Here is a 24,519-nt window from a genome sequence, read left to right on the forward strand (position 1 = left end):
ACTACGATTGCTTTCAGATTGCTGGTGACAACCTTATCCACACTCTTGACCTGCTTTTCTGTCAGAGAGTTTTCAGCCGTTTATAAACATATGATGACCTCATAAAATACCATCAGTTCAGATAAGCTCTCTTAGTATCTTGACCAGTAACAACAATGTTAGTTAATATTAATGTGTCTATAATAATGATTAATTATCATATTATAGAATAATCTGATACATATCTAATACATAATTTAAGTACACTTTGTTGTTAATAATTCTGTTCCTACCTGAGTAACATTTTGAATTCACAACTTTTACTTTTACTTGCTATTTCTTACTGTTGTATTTGTATTTTCATTTGTGTCCCCCCCCCCCCCCCCCCCCCCCCCACTGAGTACATCATCAGGTATTTACAGTTGTGGAAAAAGTTTTCAGAACTTTATTTTTTAAGAAGTAATACAACAGTGTAAAAACACTCTATTACAAGTTAAAGTCCTGCATTCAAACTCTAACTTAACTAAAAGTAGAAAATATTAGTATCAAAATATATTTAAAGTACCAAAAAAGTACTCATTATGCACAAAGGCCCATTTCAAAAGAATGCACATCACAGTACTGGGTTAAGATTGTTTTTGCATTAAGGTGTACATCACTCTGATGTTGCTGCTGGTAAAAGTGGAGCTACTTTAAATACTTTATATGGCACCTTGAGAATTTACTGCAGGTGTCAATACAGTCTCATCTGATCTTAACCTATAATAATATATCCTTATTTATTTGTTGATTATTTTTCATATTATTAACGTGAATCTGCAAAGTAGCCTAAGTTAAACTTTAGTGGACTAAAACGTACATTTCCCTCTGAGATGTAGTGGAGTAGCAGTAAAGTAGCATAGAATAGACATACTCAAGTAATGTACAAGTACCTCAATACTGTACTTAAGTAGAGTGCGCGAAAACGAACTGTATTTAAACAACTGTATTATCACTTCGAGCAGTAGGTTTTTTTTAATTCGCGTGCATGTATTTTGTTCCTTCTGGGGACCCTTCTGACTCCATGGCAACAGCTAATCTGATTTGTTTCAGTTACAAGCGCCAGAATCTGCTGTTTTCTAGTAGCGAGAAAACCGGACAATGTGACTCTACATCACATATACCAACATTTATATTTATTCCAGAAGACACATACATTAAAATACAGGACTCTTCAAAACGGTAAGATATCCGCACTGTTAGCTGCTGTAAAAATAAAGTCGCTCGCTCTGCAACGTTAACGTTATTCTTTGTTAGCTAACGCGTGCTACATTTTACAAAATGGTTTGTCATCTTCGGTTCATGTACTTTTCTTAACGTTTCACGAGCATTTAAGTCTGCGAGGGACAATTTCTCACCACAAATACGTTTGATATTTGAGTCAATTTTACTGCTAGTAGAGTAAACGGTAGTTACTTGTGTAATTTTTAACTTAGTAAAGTTGGTTAACGTTAAGTATTTTTGGAAGCAGTTCTTTTGACAATGTGGCATTTTTACCTTTCTCGAATAAAGTATCTATGTATTTTTACATCCCCGAGAGCCGGAGCTATGAAACGAAACCACATATAAACCTCTTGTTATCTTGCCCCAGAGTTCAATTTAGTTATCAGAGGTGATGTCTTATTTCAGTGCTTATGTGGAGGAAGTATTCAGATCCTTTCAAAGTACTAAAAGCCCGGTATTCAAAACCTTAGCACACATAAGTAAACGTATGTAAGAATTACCAGCAAAATTTACGTGAAAAGTAAAAGTATTGGGCAGTAAAATGTTCCTTGTCAGTATTTTACTTTATAGATGATGTTTATGGATTAATATTACTGCTGCATTAATATGTATGTTGCATTTTACTGCTGTAAATGTTCAAGGTTTTGCTCATTTTAACTCCTTTCATACTCTTTGGTAGTTTAATCTACAGCAATGCATTATATTCTTTAAGATGATCATAGCTGTCCTGTGAGAACCATGTATCTCTAAAAAGTCAACTTTTCTTGGTGTCAGGAAAAACAGCCCTGTTTTCACCCTTGTGACGATGCATTTTCCAGCTGATCCAAGAAGGTTTTTAAAGAGTTTATTTAGCTTAAGAGGTAGGAGAATTTTCTCAACACATAAAGGAACATTTCATATTTTGTTTTATAACAAACATTCAAAACGGACCCTTTTCACAGCAGATATTTTGACTTTTCATTGTAGGAAAACAAAGGTAAAAGTTTCAATAAGTGTCCACATAAGCCTAAGAGTGGGCCACCATGCACAATTTCAGGGCCTCCCCTAAATACAATGCAGCTATCATTAATGTTATTAAACACACCTGTGCTTTTCCTACAAGGGCATGGCAAAGTGTCTGCTATGAAAATGGTCTAGCAACACATCTGGAGATACGTGTTTTTCACTGGACAGGAAGAGGATGAGAAGTGGTGATCTGAAAAGTAACCAAAATTGTCAGACAAATGTAGTGCAGTAAAAAGTGCAATATTTCCCTCTGAGATGTAGTAGAGTAGAGGCATAAAACAGCACAAAATAGAAACACTCAAGTAAAGAAGAAGTACCTGAAATTCGTACTTAAGCACAGTACTTGAGTTGATGTACTTAGTTACATTCTACCACCAGCATATAGTACTTTACCACTCAGTGGTAGAAAAACAATTTAACTTAGATCCTTTTCTTCAGTAAAAATATGAATACAACAGTATATAATCACTTCCTTACAAGTGCATCACAATTGCAACTTCTACATTCAAAATGTGACTTAAGTTAAAGTATAAGGGTATTATCAACAAAATGTACTTAAAGTATCAAAAGTAGAAGTACTGATTGTGCATTCTTTCAAAGTGTTGGATAATTACATAATGTATGATATTTGATTATAATATGATGATAACTAACATTGTTACTGGTCAGATAGAACTAATTTGACTTGATGATATTTTATAAACTCATCATAGGTTTTTGATCTAAATTTAAATAAATGTTGTAGAGTGAAATGTACAATACAGTAGCACAAAACTATGCATCTTTAAAATTGGACTTAAGGGCAGTACTTAAATATACTTAGTTTCTTTCCACTACTGACTAAATTGAACATAACATTTGACCATAAGTTACTCATAAGTTGTGGTGCAGTGAAATAATTTGATCAAACCAAAAACAATTGAGCATCTCTTCTGCAAAATTCACAGTAGCAGACAATGAACACAAGGTTTTTTTAAAGCCCAAATAATTGGTAGTTTTTAACTGTTATTCTTCTCCCGTCAGAGTTCCCAAGAAAGAGACAATGCAAGTAAGAAAGAATGCTTATCTACACAATCTACTCAGCTCATCTCTATTAGATGTAGTGCTACATTTTTTTGGTCCTTCTCCTCAGGTGTTGCCTATTTGGGAGCTTTCCATCCCTCTCCCAGCAGTGCTATTGATTACGGTGGGCCTTTACATGATCGTCCTGGGGATCGGGCTGTGGATCCGACACTGCCTCAAGGTTGGTCTTTCAGGCCCGGTCACTGTTACCTCACAGAGCAATGATTACCTGTCTCCTTACTACAGATTGTGAAGTAAATATGTGTTGTTGACTGAATTTTGCACGAAACTTAAAAGCAACATATGTAGCTGAGAATTAGTAGGAAAGTGGACTTGACCTGCGGTTGCTAAATGTTTATCAGGAGCGTCAACACTTAACTCAAGTCACTGTGTGAGAAATGTGAAACATTTAGTTCTTGGCTCCCCCTGGTGTTACAAACTGAGGCAGCAGCAGACAAACAATGCCCTTTCAAGACACGTGTTGTTTTTCTTCAATATCTTGCTAATATGTTAAATGTTTTAGGATTGTACTACTCCAGGAATGTCTTCTTAGGTTATTCAAGTTATTTCTCAGGTGTGATTGGAACAGTTTTTGGAGAAGAGCAGGGAATATGATTGGTTATCACTGGAGGTTGTCTTGTTTTTCCAAAAAACAAAATGTTACGCTATTACATTCATTATACAGATGCCATAATCATAAAATGGCTTTAAGGATTCAAAACAGATTAATAATCTTGGCAATACAAGACAACAATATTGTGTATATTTTATTGATGGGGCTAAGCCTAACAATAAATATCACACTACTATGCTGTTGCACCTTTTCTAATTGATAGATGATTAATCTGTTAGGTTAGCTTAATGTTTAACATGTTATGAGGTATTTCTACAAACACTTTAAAAACAACACTTCAAAAGTGTGGCAAGTGATGCAGATTTTTGTCTCTGTGTTCTCTCTTCCAAAGGATCGTTGTTCTTCAGAGTGTGGTGACTGCTGTCCAAACATTTCCATAAGTGAACAGTGCTATAGATTTGCAGAAATGTGTGACTTTCGCCTGCCAACCTTGCGCTCATGTCGAGCCATTTTGTGCTCTTCTCCTTCAGTAAGTAACCTCCAAACACTCACACACCGTTAAAAGGAAATGAAATCATGCATTCTTCACTTTCCTGCCGACCAATTTACAAAGGATCAGACCCATTTCTAAGGCAGATATTAGGGGTGCAGCGATTTATTGGCTTAATATCAGTATCGGCTGATATTCGCTTTGACTGCCATCGGCCTATTGGCAAATAAGATGACACTCACCGATGGCAGTGGCCAATGTTTTAATGTTGTGTCACGTCAATATTTTGCTAGCTAAAAAGCAGGGCTCCAGACTAACGGACAAAAACGTAAATTAAGGAGCAGGTAGAAGAAGAATACAGTGACTGTTCGGCAGATTGGCTCTGTGATCTCACTGTTGTGTGACGAGTTGGTGAGGAGCAGCCAGCGTCCCCTAGTCCAGGGGCAATAGAAAATGTGTTTTGGACAAATAGAGATCTTCTCCAGGACGTCCTCATGATGAAAGAATGCAGTAAAGTCACTTTCAACGTATCTGAGGACCCACCCTGTTGTTTCCCTGATAATGCTACATTGTGAATAACAAATCCAAGTTAAAATCAGCAGGCGGAGAGCATGTTCAGTAACTAACAGCTGATGGAGGTTGCATTCTGAGTTACATCATGACACGTTCAATCTCTATTCAGTAAAAATTCTTTTTAGTAGAAGGTGATTCATAAGGTTCTGATGGTGTGTTTAATTTAATCTTGCAAAATGTAGTGTTTGGCGAGAAACTTGAATAAATACAGTTGTTTGAAGGAGACATTTGTTGATGTTTTTGCAGCAATATGAAATAGATATTAAAGGTAGGATCTGGAGGATTTTCAAACAAAACAAAATATAGACATATACAAATGAAATCCTGCTTAATCATCACCTTTGGGCTTCTACTCATGTGTGGTGGTGATTCTGTTTGCAGAGCTCCTGCCCTTTAACTGTATTTTGATGTTTTTGTAAGCTCGGACCGCTTCTGGGCGGAGATTTCCCCAGCCAATGAGAGAGCGCAGGTGCCGTGCCCGAGCGTGCCCGAGCGTGCACCAGCGCGAGCCTTGCCTGAACCTCTTCTGTGAAGCCTTTTTCTGTACCTCCGGGCTCCGTACACCCGGGAGAGTTGAGCCTGATAGGAGGGGCCAAATTTGAATGTGTGTTTACAAACAGCAACTGGAAAATCCTCCAGACCCTACTGTACCTTTAAAGAGGGAATTATGATATGTTATATAAAATAAAAAAGTATTTATTTTTTTTTTAGAAAAAAAGAGATGTTTTTCATGTGAAAGAAGGTTGTATGAAAGGTTGTTTCATAAATTTGCATGCGACTAAATTTGTGCTCATTCAGAGATAGTGTACTAAAGGGCTGAATGGCTTTAAAATAGTTAAGTCATTTTTTCATAGTGTAGATTTATTTGTTTCCCAGGCACAAAAGGGGAAATAAATGACAATAAAAACAAAATGAACAACAACATGAAAACATCTGTATTGGCTATCGGCCAAATAGTTCTTTTAAACATCAGCATCGGCCCAGAAATTCAAAATCGGTGCATCTCTAGTAGCTATTGGTCTAATTTGATTTCAGGTCTGCGATAAAAATCAATGTAGAAGAGAACAGAACTTTCTTGTCCCACCAGGGTAGCACATTGTCTTTCTCTAACTTACTTGCACAAACTTTAAACCAGTGTGTATACGTCTTATTCCTGGGGTAGCTACTGTAGAAATGGTTATGGTTTAAACTTCTGATGAGATTGAGGAAGTAGCAGTAAGCTAGTTGGTCCCACAAACTGTCTATAGTTTGCCCCAGTGGCTAATCTTGGGGGCTATCCGCCAACGGCAGTTCTTTTCACAAGTAGTTTGCCTTCAGTTTATGAAAAAATTGCATTATCTCTTAGCAGATAACAGATAAAGAACAGATAAAGAAAGAAACTAACATTAAAATGGCATTTTCTAAAAAGTCCCTATGGAGTTCTGGTACTTGTCGTGCTGTCCTTGTCTATAATGTTACCAACAACTAGACAAAGCTAAATTTCTGCGTCAACAACAGTGTTGCGGTACAATTTCCATCGCCTACCTACAGAGAGGAGTAGATCGCCAACCATCCTGTATAATTCAGCATCGTCCATTAAAATGCACCATCCCTTACTGAGTCAATACAGGACATGATTTGTCTCCTATTTTTTCAGCACACCCTACTCCAATGCATACAACATTTTCACATGCTTGGAATCACATAAATAATAATAAAACCAATCAAGTTTTGAGTGTCTTTCATATCATATGAAATAAATGCCTAAAGTATTTTTTTTACTACTACTTTACATTAACATTACTGTTATTACTGAAGTCTGCTACTAAATTTGGAGTTATGATTCACTGGAGAACTCCGATTTAACAGCTCAGCAGTTCTAAAAATGTGTAAAAACTACATTGTTAAGGTGTAGCATTTGCTGGGAAACATTACGTTTATTCACTTTACATTGAGGTAAAATTAATACAGAATTATATTAAATGTTTACTGAATGTTTTAGTGTCTGTTTATGAGTTGTAAGAAATCATAAATCATTTTTTAGAGGACGTAGATGTTTACGGTAAGCTAGCTCAGGCTCCATTAAGTCTAACGTAGCAAGGTAAGTTCATCATGTGATTGGTTAAAAAGGTAAACAAAAGATGCTTTGAGATGGCTCTCAGAGATTGCAGAGGTGATCACATTATCCCGTTTGAGGTGTAACAGGTTCCACATGTTTTATTTCACATTTCACAGTCCAGTTTCATCCAATGGTTTCTATTCAGAATGTGTCTGTTGAAACACTCAGTCTCACATTGTGGTGTGGGCAGGAGAATTTCTGAGTTCAAGCTTGCTACCTTCTCATAAACATGGCTGAAGTGCTTCTGCTTATCAGTAATGTTGAATTGCCAACGTTGTGTTATCACCAACTCTCTCATGTATCCAATCACACAATACTGGGGATGCTATACAATACAATACAATAATGTTTATTTGTTTAAGAAGGGACAGTGTACATCAATAAACATTCCTTTTAAAGAAAAGAAAAAAGAAAATGCAGATGCACCCAATTGCAGCCAGGGGCTGATTTACATTGGTAGTCCCCCTGCCAGATGTTTTCCAGCATAGTTCCTAAAAGGTAGTATAAAATCAATACAGTACACATAAAATATACAATTACAGTATTAGATACATTAAAACACATAACAGTCTTATCATTGTGTTATAGAGTCGGCCAGCGACACATAACAGAAGTATTGCACACATCAGTGCCTTAAGTATGTATATGCTTTACGCTGTGTTTCTGGGTGCAACCAGGTAACGAGCAGACGGGGGAGAGGGGGCTGTATGGGGTGTGTGGATAGTGTGTTAGCCTGTAGCAATGCAGAGTCCAGTACATAGATCTTGTTGTGGTTGTGATCAGTTGTGATAGATGACAGTAATAGATGTAGAGACATGGGGGGTTAAAGTGCTGGAGTAATGTAAAACATTAGAAATTAAAGTGCTGTAGAGCTATTTTCCAAGAGCTCTTAGTTACTTTGCAAAGTACATGGTAAACATTTGAGCCTGAGACCAGAAAAAAAACAAAAAAAACAAAAACAAAACAAAAAGTGAGATAGATAAATAAAAATAAATAAATAAGAAAAAGAAAAAGAAAAAAGAAATAAATAGTTAAATAAATAAGAAACAGTAGCCAGAGGAGCAGGGACTGTTTGGGGGTGTGTAGATGGAGTGTAAAACTGCAGCAATGCAAGGTCCAGTTCATAGTTCTTGTTGTAGTTGTGATTAATTGGTTGTAGGAGTCAGTTATATTGTAAAGTGCGTGGTAGCTAAACACAAAAGAGAAGGAGAGAAAGAACCATAAAATAAAAAAAAAAAGGAGAGAAAAGAAAAAGACATATGTTGTACATCAACTCGTTGACTGTGGTTACAAATTTGTGTACTTTTTAGCCACTTTTTAAGATTTATTTTGAAAGTGGCATATGTGTTACAGTCCCGTATCATAGATGGTGTACTATTCCAGATGTGGCTTCCTGCACACGAAAGTACTGACTGCCCACACGAGGTACGCCTGAGCGGAATTACGCAATCCCCTCGTGTGGTGGCCCTGGTCGTGTAACTGATGTTTTCATTCTGCTTAACATAAACAGACATTGGGGGCGGTGCTAACCCTTTCAAGATTTTATATATTGCGCAGGCATACTTGAACTTTGTGAAATTATCAAAAGTAAGAAGATTATATTTCTGGAGTATGTGGCAGTGATGATATGATACAGGTTTTTTGTTCAATATTTTGAGCACTCTTTTGTACAGAGAATCAATCTCAGTAAGTGCAGCTTTAGAAGTGAACGACCAGTTAGTGAATCCATATTCGATGTGAGAGAAGACAATTGCATGCATAAACACCCTAGCTGACGCTGTTGTCAAAGAAGGCCTTAATAATTTGAAATTGGAGAGATTGAATTTGATTGTTCTCGAGATCTTTTTAGTGTGGCTCTTGAAGGTGAGGGTTGAGTCCAGGATGACCCCTAGATACTTGAACTCATTAACTAGGTCAAGCTCCTCTCCTCCTAGGAAGACACCAGAGTGTGTAAGATCCTTCGGTTTTTTAGAAAAATACATACAGACAGTTTTTTTTGTATTTAACAGTAGACATGATTTTATGAGCCATTCGTGAATGTGAGTCAATTCCATTGTGAGTATGCGGGCAGCCTCTTGAATAGTTTTTGCTGATGTTAGTAAAACTGCGTCGTCTGCATACATTTGTATATGGGTGTTTTTGCATACAAGTGGCATATCATTAATATAAAGTGAAAATAATATAGGTCCGAGGATCGAACCTTGCGGGACCCCAACTGAACATGTACGAAGAGATGACTTAACCCCCTCAACAACAACACACTGTTTCCTATTAGTTAAATATGATTTTATCCACATGGTTGCCTGATCTGAAAAATTAAAAGAAGAGAGTTTGTTTAACAGCACTGCGTGATCAACTGTATCAAACGCTCTTTTCAGGTCCAGGAATACTGCACCAACACACACTGATTTATCAAGAAACTGTTTGGTTTTCTCCAAAAATAAATGAATTGCCGACTCTGTCGAGTGATGCTCCCGGAAGCCAAATTGTGCGGGGTGCAACGGAGTATGGCCAAGGTTCAGATGTTCAGTTAGTTGTGTAAGCACACATTTTTCAATTATTTTGGAGGTGATTGGCAGGATATTAATAGGCCTATAGTTACTCATGTCTGTCCTGCTTCCAGACTTGAAGATGGGATTAACTATGGCAGTCTTCCAAGAGGATGGAACAACTGAGTGTCGTATGGATAAATTAACTAGATGTGTGATTGGTCCAGCCAGAGAATCTTTATTAGCTTTTAAAAACATGGTATCAAGACCGTAGATGTCCTTGGCCTTGGAATTTTTTAGCGAGCCGGTAATGTTAGCCACCTCAGCTTCTGTGACCTGTTGTAAATTAAATACCGGCAGCGCATAATTGATAGGGACCAAGCCATACTCCGAAGGGGGAAAAAGTTTGGATATGTCTTCCACTGATTGTAAAAAAAAATGTTTAGTTCGGTAGCCAGAATGTCTGGACTTCTCACTAGTTTATTATCAATAATAAGTTCTAATTCATAGTTATTTTGTTTATTCTGTTTACCCGTTAGTTTATTAATATTATGCCAAATTTTTTTCCCGTCACCCTTAGCACTCTCCATGATTGCTATAAAAAAATTTGCTTTGGCCTTCCGCATTGCCTGAGTTACTTTGTTCCTTGCAGCAGTGAATTTTAACCGGTCTGTGGTTAAGCCGGACTTTAAGAAAGTCTTAAGAAGAAGATCACGCACTTTCATCAAGTTAAGACAATCAGGGGTTAACCACGGTAGTGATGCTTTTCTTTTCTTTTGGCTCACCCTCCTGGAGAAAGATTCCATTATTTTTCTGATGTGTTCATGAAGGGAATCTGTGCTGTTGTTAAAGTCTTCACAGGAGGTGATGTTATTCCAGTTCTGGTTTTTTAAGGCCAAATTAAGATTTTCTTGCTGGCTCTTTGGGATGAAATTAAAAGTATTTTTACTATTACATAAGTATCTGGATGAGTTGGAGAAGCGTGACTTGGTGAGCTTTCTGGAAAAGAAAATTGCATTATGGTCAGATAAACCAGTTAAAAGATTATGGGTTTTAATAATAAGTTCTGGTTTATTAGAGAAGAGCAAATCAGTTCTGGTTCTGGATCTAGTGGTAATTCTGGTTGGTGTCTCTATGAGTTGAGATAAAGTCAGATGTTCAGTTAACTGTTTTAGATTTTTCCTGTCTGCCTTACTGTCCCAGTTTATATTAAAGTCGCCTAGAATTATGACTTCTTTGTTGTGATCACATGCTTTAAGTAGGGCTTTAAATTGATCATAGAAATCCTTCTTAGCAGTGGGTTTTCTGTACAGGCATAACACAGTAAATGACATCTCCGGAGAAAGTACAATATTTACCCCCAACATATTCAATTTCAATACTAGAGGGCCAAATAATTTGTTTACACTTCAGGGTGTTTCAGCAGCCGTTTTAGAGGTGCTGTAGCCAGGCCCAGGTGGTGCTGGGCCTGGCTACATGCTGCTCACATATATTATGTTTCTTTCTCTTGTCACACTCTGAAGAGTTTACTAAGTGCTCCTTGGCAAAAAGCTTACCATAGACAGTTTAAATATATGATTTTTAGAATAAACTCTTGTCTGCTATGTTCTCCCATAGTGTGCCAAATGGGACTGTGCCTGCACCTGTCAACCTCCTGAGTGTGAATCCTGCAACTGCCTCTGCTTCGAGATCAGGATCAAGTAAAAGAAGGGGTTCGAGGTGCACTAATGCCACTGTCAGCTGATGCACTCCAGGTACTACAGTTTTTGATTTTTTTTTTTTTTTTTTTTAAATGTATGCCTTTTATTAGGGAGTTTACAGTGGAGAGATGACAGTTAAAAAGGGGGAGGAGAGTGACGGTTCATGGTTAGTAGCTTAAATCAGGACCTCCAGGACACTCAACATGACTCTTCTTTGACTTTTACCTTTAAAAAAGACTGGAAATTATTTTGTAACTGCCCTTTTTGATTTTTTTAAAATGTAGCAGGGTCTCCTCTATCTGGTTTCACGTGTTCAAGGTTGTATAAAAGTATTTTCTGCTGTTTTTCACTATCTTTAAATTTGACTGTTGCATACCACTGACCCCCTCATGTCTTGTTGTTTCTGTTTTTTGGCTGATCTAGTAAATTAAATACTTGACAAATCAGCATCACACTAATGTGAAAAATTTATATAAAGACAGCTGAGCTTATTGACTTGAAACTTTTCCTACAGTGGTCCAATGCACCAGGAGATACTGAAGTGTTAGATACCACAATACATTAGCACAATCCCTTTAAAATGTTTATTTTGTAGTACACTATTATACCAATATCATATATTAGACAAGTACAACATTGTTGATACCTGTGTACTTTTTCTAATGTAATAAAATAGCAATGTCAAAGCTTACAGCTCAATTAGAGTGACCAACGCCACCTGTTAAGAGGCCTATTGTATGATATCTTTAATGTTCGATGAAATGGTGAAATTGACTGCAGAGTGTATGTAGGAGTGTATTTAGCAGGAGGAAAGACCTAGAGGCTTTTATTTTCACCGAACACCAGTTTGATCAAACTGAGTATTAGTATTGTCGATCTCTCTGATGTTGCTGGGAGTGCCTTCTGTGTTGTGCATTTTGAGAATGGTTCATTAGGTTAAAGCCTCATGCTAGCGTTATTCGATATAGTTCTCATGAAGGGTAAATCTTGTGTTTGTACCAAAACCAACAATATCAGCTCCAAGCCTGTTGGTTCCAACTGAAGATTAAAATCTTTAAAAACTCCCCACAGATACATAGTTTCATTTATTTTTAAAAGGCTCTGTAATTTCCTGAAACAACTGGTTACCTGGTTTTTATTAAACAAACTAGAGGAAATGCTGTATTTATTAGGGACTATTTTCAATAGCAGACTGATCCACATTTAGTGCTCTAGTGAGTATTTGGGGCATCAGGATGGTGTTTAGGTTGTAGCATCAGTTCTGGTCATTTTATGGAATTTCTTGACTTAAACATAGAGCATCACCAGACTTATACTTTAATGCAGTGCTGTAAAATGCTCTGCATGTTAAAAAAAATGACTAAAGTAGCTTTGTGCTATGGTTTATATGTTCTGTTTTTTGAAGGTTTAGTAAATTCTGATATGTTGATCCAACAGTTTGAATGTTTCTTTGGTTTCTTTGCCCACTTGAGCTCAGTCTTCATTCATTTATAGCTCCTGTGGGCAGAAGACATTTAGCATAGTTTCTAAATAATCTTGTTTTTCCCGAAACTGTCAATAGGGTGCAGTACTGTAACTGTCTTGCTATTTGAGGTCCTGGTAGTGCACTTCAGTATTTCTGATTTGGGAGACTCTGCTTTTTGTTATTCTGTTCCCACTATGTATGTCCCCTGCTTTAATGGTTACAGGCTGTGCTGTGCTCAATGATAGCTTTAACTTAGAGATGTCCCTCTCTGAACACCTGCAAGTATTGCATTACACTTTTAAGTGTTTCTGTTATTTTGTCCACCCCTTTTACGTATGTCAGTGATGCGACATAAACAACACTCACACAAAATGATCATAGTCAAATTAACATAAACAGAATGTTATGACTTGACTACATTAGTTTGAGTTTGGTGTACTATATAAACTGCCAACTGAGTATATGTAGCTGTTAAGTTCATGTCCGGCATGTTCATCTGAATATGTGTGTACTAAGGAAAACAATTTTCTAGCAAATAACTACAACAACTAAAGGCCTTAAACTGAGAGCAGTGACACGTGTGTTCACAGCATAAAGGAAAAATGCATCAGAATCAAGCAGACAGAGAAGATGGTTACTTCATTTAAAAGCAGGTTATATTGACAAAAATAAAAAGGAGATTGTTAAGTGCTTTCACATTCACAGGACAGGTGTATTCTGCGGCAAGATTCAGCAAGACTTACAATTGACATTTGTTCAAACCAAATAATTATCCATATAAATTGCAGCTGAAGTATTTTCAAAGCAAATGCTGTTTGTGTACTGCTGTGTCACTTCAGGTAGATGTTGGTATCATGGTACTGTAACTCTCTGATAATATGAGGTAGATGATCATTGTTACTTTGTTCCTCAGGTCTCCAAAATATACCTCTGTAAGTTGAACTTCAAAACATTTACACAGAGTCAGAACAGTGACAGTAATATTTGTCATCGAAAATAAAATCTGGTTTTGAAAAAGGAAACACTGACACTGAAAAATGCCGATGTGTGTTTTTCAATTAAATCTTTTTTAACTTTTTCAGCATGTCACTCTTTTTCAGTGTCAGTTTTTTTGTTTTTGTTTTTTGTATTGTTTGGCCTACATTTCAACTGACATTAAAAAAGAGGGACATGAAGAACAAAAAGCAGATTGTCATTGAAAAACACGAGTGCTAAAATAAATAAATAACATCACTTTTAATGCCTGTATTTTATTTTTCAGCTGTTTTTTTTTTCAATGCCAAATTTTATTTTTGATATTTTATTTTTGATGCCAAAACTTACTGTCACTGTTCTAGCTCCATACATTTGTTAAGACTGTCTTTAATCATATCTGCAACTTAATAAATACCTTCTCCTTTTATGTCAGTTGAAGGTGACATTTCATATAAATGCCAATAATTTTAGTGCATGTGCATAAGGTCTGGATTCATAATGAATGACAGAGCTCCTATTTAACAATCACTCTGTTTAGAGAACGGACTTAATATCCGCAGTAAGTACAAAGGATAGATTACAAAAAATTTCACACATTTTATCATTGTATTGATAAAAAAAAAAAAAAAACTAAAAAAAATGTACATGTAACTTCAGTTACAATACTAGGCTACATGTACACATATTTGCTCAGTGCAGCTTGAATAATTCTTCATCTAAGACTGAAAACCGTTATGAAAACCACTTAACAGAGGTGACTCATGATTTTTTGTTGAGACAGAGTAGTGAAGTGGGCTGGAGGTTATTGTCCTTCAAAGTAAATTCACATTTTAAAGTTTCCTTTTAACTTAAAAAATCTCCCTCCTCACACTATATGTTAAATTAACATAAAGCCTCCATACGTGTCTCTATGAGATACACACGTCGCACATTGCACCTACTCTCTACACTTCATACTTTGCACATTCCATGGTCAATATTTTGTGCATTCCTGCACAAAACTGCACAGTTCCTTCATTTAAATCAGATATACTGTGCATATTTTTTGTAGTTTGTATGGAGCTAAAACAGTTGCATGAAGTTTTGGCATTGAAAATAAAATTTGGCATTGAAAGAGGAAAATCGACACTAAAAAAAAAATACACTAATCAGAAAACACAGGCATTAAAGATTGTTTTATTTTTTAATGACAATCTATTCTTTTCTTTAAGTCACTAATTTTTTTCAGTGTCACTTTTTTTTAAGAAACCTGCCACTTTTTGGCATAGAGGAGAGCAATTAAAGGGGAGGGGCAAGGTCAGCATGATTTACATTTAGTGTGCAATTCAGTAGACACTAAAAAAAAAAAAGTGAGACATGAAGAAAAATCCTCAGTAGACACGCCTCAGGATGCAAAAAAAAAAAACAATCTGAATAAAATAATTGTATTGCCTGTGTTTTATTTTCCAGTGGATTTTTTTAGTGTCAGTGTTTGATCAATGCTAGTTTTTTATTTTTGATGCCAAAACATACTGTTGCTGTTCTAGCACCTTTTGCAGCAAAGGTTTTCCAGCTCTGTCTCATTGTTTGTGCTGATGATTCCACCAGAGGCATTTTAACATCATCTGGTAGAGGACATTAATACAACTGTTAATGTAAGCACCTTGGATGCTTGATTTAACCCCGCCAACTTCACTGATCTGTTCCTAGTGGTCACCAGAATCAAATTCACGTTAATGCAGCTTTGCGCTAAGTCGTCTCTCATAGTCAAGGCTGTTTACATTCATTTGTGCTTGTCACATCATGTAAATCACTATTTACAGATAAAGTTGTAGGTTTCTACAAGAAGAGGCGGAGACACATGGAAGAGAAGAGGAGATGGAAGAAGATGAAGAAGGTGGAGTGAGCAGGAGCATCCCCGCTGTTGGTGGTGGGGTTGGCTGCTGTGGTGGCAGTGCTGTTGCTGTTGGTGGAGGCTGCGGAAAGGAACCCCACTGTCCTAGACAGGAATTCCATATACGCGCTCAGTTTGGTAAGCACCATCACTGATGCTCGTGTTTCGCTGGTGGTGTTATCAGCTGATAATACTGCTGCTTGGAACCAAGAGTTGTCCAGCTTACACATCAGTGGACCTCCAGAATCACCCTGAACAAACAAACACATGTTCAACATTTTGTGTGAACCTCGTTCTGATTCTTAAGTAGACATTCAGTCGGATCTTCTTGTGGAACTATGGGATCCCCCCCCCCGTTTCACTAAATGTGCTATACGGAAAATACATTTTCTCATTGAGAGTTAGATGACATTTTTCAATCTTCTCATGGAGCTGTTAGCAGAAAAGTCAAAAAGCATATTTCCAGAAACGCCCTCTAATGTGCTGTGGTCAGTGCCATAAATATTTTTTTACAATTAAGGTTGCTGATGTTGAAGGACCCACAAAGACCTTGATAAAAACAGAAAGACATTTAAAAGTATAATTATGTCCTGCTCTTTTCACTCACCTGCCCCAGTGTGAAAGTTCCAGTACAAATTCTGTCACTTGACGATGCATTCCCACAATTTTCCACCGAGGTTTGGAATTCCTGCAGAACTTGTTCCTCTGAAGTTTGAAAAACAAGAAAATGATGAGAAATTAAACATCTGATTCAAACCCAGATGGCAGGAACCTGGACTAAATGGGCATATGTTCTTTGTTAGCACCAAAAACAATGTGCAATGGCCTAAATATTTAATCTGAAGGGCTGAAATGATGCAGAGCATTAACATTACTCACCACCTCCTTGCCCGGAGCTCCAGCCAGCAGCCCAGCACGTGGTGCCCACAGCAAAGGTCCTTCCGTTATCCATGCAGATGGGCTGGATGTAGTCGGACAGGGTGGGTTGGGATGACAATTGCAGCACTGCTATATTGGACCCAGTCTGGTTGCTCAGAGTGATATTTGTTACGTTAAGTGTCACCTCAAAAGGATTGGATCCATTCTGTTTCAACCGACCCAACACAACGGTCCAGGCAGACGGTGTGGGTGAACTGTAGGAGATAACAAACTGAATTAGGGCTGAGGAGAAACATTTGAATGGTTTCAAACAAGGACTGGACCTTTACAGATTCAGTTTCTTAGGCTGCTTCTCAGAGGGCAGTGCCAGCATTTTGTTCTATATAAATTGCATGTAAATTACATTAAAGGATAAAGCGGACAATGTTTACCAAGCTCACTCACTCTTCTGTACATTAATTTTCATATAATAATAAAAGGACTGTGCTTTGTGTTTACAGTGTCACAGAGCTGCTAGCATGGCTGTAGACTGTTCCTATTTTGTAAACTATATTTAAAAATAAATTTGCTACTGTTCTTAAACAGACTGGCATTATACCATGACATCACTCCAGGTGTCTCACCTTGAGAAGCAGTCGGCACTGCTCAACACAGAGTCAACAGCCACCAGAGTCCCACCACACACATGACTTCCATTCTTCTGTAGGCTTGCCATCCATGGCCATATACCAGCCGTCGTCACTGAGTCTCCTCCCGAAATACGTGTATTCATCGGGGCCTGGCCACAGACCACAGCTGAAGAAACAGAATCACAATCAAGTTTTTCATTGCTCTCAGTGCACATGCACATGCACAGAAAAATAATTTTGGGGAAATATGTAGAAAATGATTCACAATATATTTTGAGTTTAATGGAATGGTGCATCTATAAATAACATGCAGTCTTTGCTTTGAATATTTCCCTCAGTGTAAACAGCATACAGCTTCAATTAAGAGCTGGAAAAAGCATAAATTTCAGCTTTAGTTACTTTTCAGATTACAGTTTTTTATCCCCTTCCTGTCCAGTGAAAACAATGTGTCCCCAGTTGTGTTGATGTTGAATAAACTAAAAAATAAAATGTTCCTTTATATGCTGAGAAAATCCTCCTACTTCTTAAGCTAAATAAACTCTTTAAAACCCCACTTGGATCAGCTGGAAAATACCAGAAAATGATTTTGAATACTTCATCCACCACTGTAAATATGAAAACAACTCATTTTAAACTGGAAATTTAAGGTTAAAGTTGGTGTTTTTGGACATGACAGACACTCACGTTTAGCTGTGGTTGTTGGGGGGAGGGTTGTTGGAGGTGGCGGCAGGCCAGCACAGGTGACGCTGAGATCACTGTCAGTCCCAGTGGATGTGAAGGTGACATAGCCTGGCGCGTCAGTGGTGATTTGGGTGTTGATCCATGCCTGATATCTGGACACTCTGGTGTAGACTCCTGGTCTGTTTGGCAGGGCACAACCTTCTCCAAAACTTACAACTCCTTCCTGGACCCAGACACCGTTCTGCTTGCTCACCATTGGACCACCTGAATCCCCCTTTAGGAAGAAAAATATCTAAGTAAGGGGAATCTTTGCAGGAGGTCAAATCTGATGCATGCACTGGAGTAAAGAGGATCACCTGACAGGAGTCCTTCCCTCCATCACGTAACCCGGCGCAGATCATGTTTTCTGTGATTGTGCCCACTCCATAGTCACAGTTACACTGTCTGTTCCCCACAACTGGCACCTCCACCTCCATTAGGTTTTGTGGGGAAGGAAGAGGCACTAAAGAAACACAAATACAGTTTTATAGACAACACAGCTGATGTAATATGCTTTAAAATTAACTATTTGATAACTATGAATAACTGTGAATCTAAAGGACCATGCCAGCAGTTTTACAGTGTCTTCACCCATTACAGGCACAGTCAGTTATTCAAAATTTAACAAAGTTAAACAAAAGGACAGGTCCAGTATATCAAACTTATGATGGACCCTGTCATCAGTCTCAGATTCACAGGTCAGAGACAGATAATCTGATGCTGTTAAAGTTGTTTATGTTGTGTACATCACCTAATCACATCACAGATTTAGGTACATGAAACTTTCTGTGAATATTCATGTTGCCATTTCTAATAGTACAGTAAGTTTTGGCACCAAAAATAAAGCAAAAAAGGACATGAAAAAAATAAAATAAATAGAATTTAAAAATATGTTTTTTTTTCTTCTGATGTGTTTTTCAATCACAATCTATTGATTTTGTCTTCACGTCATTCTTCTTTCAGTGTCAGTTGAAATCAAGCAGCAACCTTGGGCTAAAAAATTAAGCCAAAAACTGCAGTACCTCTAATGGCCACTTGAGACTGCCTCCAAGAGTGATTTAATCCCCATAAAATCCTATGTTAAAATGCCGGACTTCACAGAAGAAATAGATATGTTTAAGCCTGGTACAAGGTTTTTATCTCAATAGCTAATTTCCCCATTCATGACAACTGTACAAAATGGGAATTTCAATGTAACTCATCGTTTACATTGAATTAAGGCTTAAAGTTATGCATATTTAAGGGCGGCTGCTTTGAGTGACAGGCTGTTTGCCGATAGTGTCCTCTGCTTCTCAGTTAGATCCACCCCTCACTCCTCTACAGGCCAGCCTCTTGCCCAAATATGGCACTTCTGGCTACCAAAAAAACCCCAAGATGGCGACAGCAGAAAAATCCCAAACTCAAGGCTTTAGAACAGGAGTCTACAAACCATTGGGTGATGTCATGATAGCTACGTCCATTACTTTTACAGGTGATATGTAGACTAAATGTAAATCATGCTAGCTGTGTATTTTTATTTTTATTTTTTTTATTTATTTAACCTTTATTTAACCAGGAAGTCCCATTGAGATTGAAAATCTCCTTTACAACAGAGACCTGGCCAAGGTAGCAGCCAATCAAAACACATTTAAAATGCAACAAATACAACATATAATACAAAAATCCACAATAAAACAACTATTCAAACATAGTGGCCTCTCAAGAAAAACAAGCACATGTCTTTGTCACCACATTCTTTATGATGCCCTTAAATTCATCAATGGATTTAAGTGTTTCTAATTTAGATCTTTTATTATGTTTTCTTGGTATAGTAGCCTTCATGAAGAGGAGGGCAACATAATACACATTTACATGTACCAACAAAGTCGGTAAAGAAGAAGACAGCTAACCAAACATTAATGTATATAATTTGAAATATTTCAATAATTGGCTTTGCAAATGTTTTATGACAAAGATAACAAATTCAAAACACACAGTGTGATTTGGTGAGAAACTTAACTTTTCTTTTACATTTTAAGGACCGCTCCTCTCGCACCATCATCAGAACAAACTGCCTACTGCAAAAGATATTTGCAGCGATTATCTCTTGTATTGTGGTGTGTTTTAAGCAATATTCAAACCTATGTCCAAAACTCTGTTTTGTTGGTCCATGGGTAAAGGACAGAGGTACTATATTTTTTATTTATTTATTTTTGCGATTCAGTACCTTAAAGACAGATGTTGCCACCATTGTTGTCAGAAAAATAAATGTGACCCAGCTGCTCTCTGACCTACCTCCAAATTGAATGTTGCCCCAGCCGGTGACCCAGCTGTCAATGCCGGCGAAGAAGGTGCTGTCTGGAGCTGCTAGGCAAACAGGCAGAATGTAGTTGGTGAAAGTCACCGGTGAGCTGAGCTTCAGGAGGGAGATATCGTTGTCACTAGTGGCAGGGTTGTAGTTTGGATGATTGATGATCTGCGTTACCAACCGAGATACCTCATTGGGGTTTGAATTCTCTTGACTCTGGCGACCCAAATATACAATCAGATTGGATGTACTCGGGCTGAGGAGAAACAAAACAGTGCAAAGACATTAAAAGCAGAGCACTCTAGCAAACACAAAACCAGTCAGAGAGTTTTTTTTCCTGGCTTACTTTGAGAAGCAGTGAGCCGCAGTCAGCACCCATTCTTTGTTGATGAGGGATCCTCCACAAAAGTGGCCCCCAGATCTGTGTAGGCTGGCCTGCCACGGCCAGCTGCCCTCAGGGGCCTCCTGTCCTCCAACAATCCTGGTGTTAAGTGCGGGCCGACCACACACTGAAGAGAGACAGACAATAAGAACACACAGTGAGAAATACTCTCCTCTGGATTACCAGTGTGGTTCCTGAAAACACTGTGCTTTCCTGGGATTATAAACTTTAACTGTTGGTTGAGGACTATGATCCTGGGGCGCTCTCAGGTGTGTCTAATCCAGCACTCTTGGGTAAAAGAGGTAAAACTGTTGTTTCATCATTAGTCTAGACATTTCATTGCTCTTGGGCTACTGGGCTACACAGCAAGTACTAACAGTAATGAAACTATAACAAAACAAAAATCCCAACAACATGCTGACAAGCAGAAAGGAAGGAAAAAAAGGGTGGACAGAAATTTGACTTACCATTTAGTTGAGAGTACGACTCTGAAAAATAGAAAACAAAGAACAACTCTTGAAACAACAGTTCTGTATATATTTACTGATGTGTCTTACATGTACTACGTCAGAGATAGTGAAAGACGCAGAGCATAAGCTTATTCATATCATAATGATTGATTTTGAGCCACTGAATTTTGACATTTTTGCTTAAAAGAACGACTTAAAATTATTCGACTGCGAAAATAGTTTCAGAAACGGCAACCTACATCATGATGACATTTCTCAGAAGAGATAATGACTATTGATGTAGCCAGTCAGTAAATATTGCATGCATAGAAAGTGTAATTACTGCCTTTTAAAAGTCATTGTTTTTACTGACAACAATAAGCGAAGTCAGCCTTGACAAGTATGCTTCTATTTATTTGATTTATGAGTGAGTGTGTGTTGGCATTCTCTGCATATTGTTCTGTTTGAACAGCCACCTTTTACACACTGTCATATTGTTCTAACGGACCTGTTGTGTGGCATCATGCTGTCTGGTGTCCCATCAGACCGGTTGTACTGCCTCAGTTGCCTCAACATACTTCAAGTCAACCTTGACAGTCCAGACTGGCGTTTCTATTCTTTGTGGCTTGGACAGGAAAAAACAGGACACATATTTCTCCTGAAGTCGACTATGTCATTCTTTTGTAACGACCATCATGTGCCATGACAGTCAAAGAGAGAAATGTCCATTGACTGTGTCGGACTGATTGATGTCCCAACACTGACAGAATGATTAATGTTCACTGCCTGGAGGACAGAGTTTAATTAAAAATTAAATCACAGACAAACAATGCTATCAAAATATGCTGTATAACTGAGCATATGTTATATTACTACTGCTGTTACTGCTGCTAATCCCAGTACTGCTCCTACTACTGAGTTATATTACTGCTAAAGTGACACTTCACTGATTTTACAAATGAGGTTTGCTGTTTGGGAAGAATACAGTGAAAATAATTATATGATGTTTCTAGTAACCACGATGGTTTTTGCATTTTAGTATGTACAACAGAAATGCATCACCATTTAAATTATTTATTATTATTATTATTATTGTTAGTATATAATAATCTTATGTACTTACAACAGTGAGTGAACACATCACTTTTTAAATGCACATACAATAGTAAGTGAACGCAGTGCACACAACAGTAAGTGAGTGGATTACCGTTCAAATTAATTTACAACAGTAAATGGACACATCAATGTTCAAATGCACATAGGCTACAACAGTAAGTGAATGCATCGTAATTTAAATATACACAACAGTAAGTGAACTCATCAGTGTTCAAATGAACTTACAACAGTCAGTGAACACATCACTGTTCAAATGCACATACAGCAGTAAGTGAACGCATCACTATTTGAATGCACATAGGCTATAACAATAAGTGAACGTATCACAAAAGTTTTTGGTCTTAACCTGTGTGCAGTGTTACATATCCTTGCTGTAGTCAAATAACATCTAGGTAGAACTGTATGACTGTGTACAGTCAGTATTAATGCAGTGAAACTCATTTGCAGTCAAATCAAAAAACATCATTTATGAAAAGGAAACATCTTGGAAAATGACCCAAAATGCATGTGTGAACAAAGATGATATGAGGGAGGCCTGGATTTGCTCCTGGATGACTAACTTCCACAGTAAGTGCTTTTCAGTCAGAGGCTTAACTAGGTGTTGCTCCATGTCAACAAAAATCTGTGGTCACACCGTGTTAATCCAGAGAACGTCCTCTAAAACAGGTTAAAGTTGCTGCAATCATATACCTCTGAATAAACTAAAATAAAGCTCCCTTAATTTTTTGAAATTAAAGCCACAAATAACCCACACATTTCTAAGCTTACTGAAACTTAATCTTAGTGAGAGGCTAGACTGAGAAGAATGAGAAGGTCTGGGCTTCCTTTTGGTCTGTTAAGGACTTAATTACATGTTAAGATGGTTTTAAATTAAAATGGTAAGATTAATAGATTATGATCCTTGATTTGACCGCATGTAACTGGTCCATGTTTGTCTCTATTAACTCTACGAACGCTTCAAATAGGCTCACATTTAAAGAAATGTATCCCTGATTGATGCCAGATGTTAAAATATAAAATATTGATCATAAAATACGCATGAATTTTAAAGCAGACCCCAAGGAAAACTGGATAAAGTAAATAAATAAATACATAGAAATACTACTACTGCTACTATTAATAATAATAATAATAATGATGATAATAAAGACATATTTTTACATTTGTAATGCGTCAAAGTCTTTCATCAACTAAGTCCTGAGTAAATCCCTTGAAAACTCGATACTCAAGTTATAATGAACAATGAATCCGGCTTCATTTCCAGAGAATCTGAGGACATGAATTCAGGCAACGTACTGATTGGTAGAGACTGACAGGCTGTGTAGTATTAACGCAGACAGTGATTGAGAGGATGGATCGCAATTATCTCCTACAAAGACCCGATGCTTCCCTTCACATCGTTATTATTTGTAGAAAACATTATCTTGTCAAAAGGTTTAAATGTTAAATGTTTATGCTCTCCTGACAAAGTTCAAATGAGGTGAAATTAAAGCCAGAGTTCAGTGCGAAAATAATCTGGATTTGGGGATTTCTGAAGCTATTAAAAGATCCAAAGCTTTAAGGTCTTTCTGTCTGTCTCTGTTTCTCTGCAGCAGCTCAGAAGTTAATATTGCACTTTTAATGATTTCTTTTTAAACATGCAGTAAGCACATCTGGTCGTTTTTGCCCTTCTAGGGAAATATTAACAGATGACAAAATGACTTTTGGACTTTAAAGAGGTTTAGAGAATTTGCTTGACCTGGAGAATAATGATCTTACTTTATTTTCCCCTTCTCTCCTGGATTTGATCTCTTTCATACATTTTACATCTTCTGTACTTCTTAAAACCTTTAAATCTACCATACTTCTGTTTCTTTAATCTTTTATTTATTCTTTATTTATAAATGGTCTTGTTTTCTGTCTAAAATGTGCTGTATGAATAAACTTGTCTTGCCTTTAATTCATGCATATTCTGATTTACTAACAAGCACTTTGGTTGTTAATCCTTGAGTACATTTATTTATGTAAAAAGCAGAATTGTGAATGCATGATTTGCACTGGTGACACTTTTACCCTTGTTGTTTAAAGATTTTACTTCCTCCTCAGTGCTCTTCCTCTCACACAGCAGTCAGTAGACTTTAAACATGATTGGTTCAGGTGTGCATGCGGTGAGGAGGGTCCTTACCTTGTGTCAGGAGAGTCAGCAGAGCTGCCACAGCGATAACTTTGTAGAAAGCCATAACTGTAAGTCCATATCATCAGATCTGCTCCGGCATATATAACCTTCTTCTCTCCTCCCTCTCTCTCAACACAAACACACCTCTCTCTACCTCTCTGACAAACATTGTCACCTGTCCAATGACACGCCCAACAACACAGCAAATCACCTGTTTCACCACACATCAAACATGTCAGGCTTCTGAGCTCCAGTCTGTACATTTGCTCATGTCTGTTCTTACTCAGACTTTCCAATTTATGCCACCTTATGGATCTACTCCACTTGCACTTTATTTCAGAGGGAAATGTGACACT

At 37.4% G+C, this 24,519-nt stretch overlaps 2 protein-coding genes across 2 annotated transcripts; one reads left to right on the forward strand and one right to left on the reverse strand.

The window, feature by feature from the left end:
• Positions 1-1,044: 1,044 nt before the first annotated feature.
• si:ch211-198p11.6 (uncharacterized) lies at positions 1,045-14,664 on the forward strand. Its single transcript, XM_050070193.1, has 5 exons — positions 1,045-1,200; positions 3,271-3,295; positions 3,380-3,490; positions 4,275-4,412; positions 11,151-14,664. The coding sequence occupies exons 2-5, from the start codon at positions 3,290-3,292 to the stop codon at positions 11,235-11,237; spliced, it is 342 nt and encodes a 113-aa protein (XP_049926150.1). The 5' UTR covers positions 1,045-1,200; positions 3,271-3,289; the 3' UTR covers positions 11,238-14,664.
• zgc:100868 (uncharacterized protein LOC554458 homolog) lies at positions 13,321-24,300 on the reverse strand. Its single transcript, XM_050070166.1, has 10 exons — positions 24,173-24,300; positions 20,911-20,931; positions 20,408-20,570; positions 20,049-20,317; positions 18,092-18,237; positions 17,739-18,009; positions 17,049-17,220; positions 16,426-16,679; positions 16,154-16,251; positions 13,321-15,797 (listed from the first exon to the last, which is right to left on the reverse strand). Exons 1-10 carry the CDS (start codon positions 24,225-24,227, stop codon positions 15,492-15,494), a joined length of 1,755 nt encoding a protein of 584 aa, XP_049926123.1. The 5' UTR covers positions 24,228-24,300; the 3' UTR covers positions 13,321-15,491.
• Positions 24,301-24,519: the final 219 nt, after the last annotated feature.

This window comes from Epinephelus moara, chromosome 18 (assembly GCF_006386435.1).
Source record: "Epinephelus moara isolate mb chromosome 18, YSFRI_EMoa_1.0, whole genome shotgun sequence".
NCBI classification, from domain to species: Eukaryota; Metazoa; Chordata; class Actinopteri; order Perciformes; family Serranidae; genus Epinephelus; species Epinephelus moara.

Bases quoted from the DNA above. Each gene is read 5' to 3' on its own strand.
- si:ch211-198p11.6 (XM_050070193.1), top strand. The intron at 3,491-4,274 runs GTTGGTCTTTCA...TCTCTTCCAAAG, and splicing joins GGATCCGACACTGCCTCAAG to GATCGTTGTTCTTCAGAGTG. The intron at 4,413-11,150 runs GTAAGTAACCTC...GTTCTCCCATAG, and splicing joins TTTTGTGCTCTTCTCCTTCA to TGTGCCAAATGGGACTGTGC.
- zgc:100868 (XM_050070166.1), bottom strand. From the start codon at position 24,227: ATGGCTTTCTACAAAGTTATCGCTGTGGCAGCTCTGCTGACTCTCCTG. The intron at 20,571-20,910 runs GTAAGTCAAATT...GTCTCTCTTCAG, and splicing joins GTCGTACTCTCAACTAAATG to TGTGTGGTCGGCCCGCACTT. The intron at 17,221-17,738 runs GTGAGTGTCTGT...CTGTTTCTTCAG, and splicing joins CCCAACAACCACAGCTAAAC to CTGTGGTCTGTGGCCAGGCC.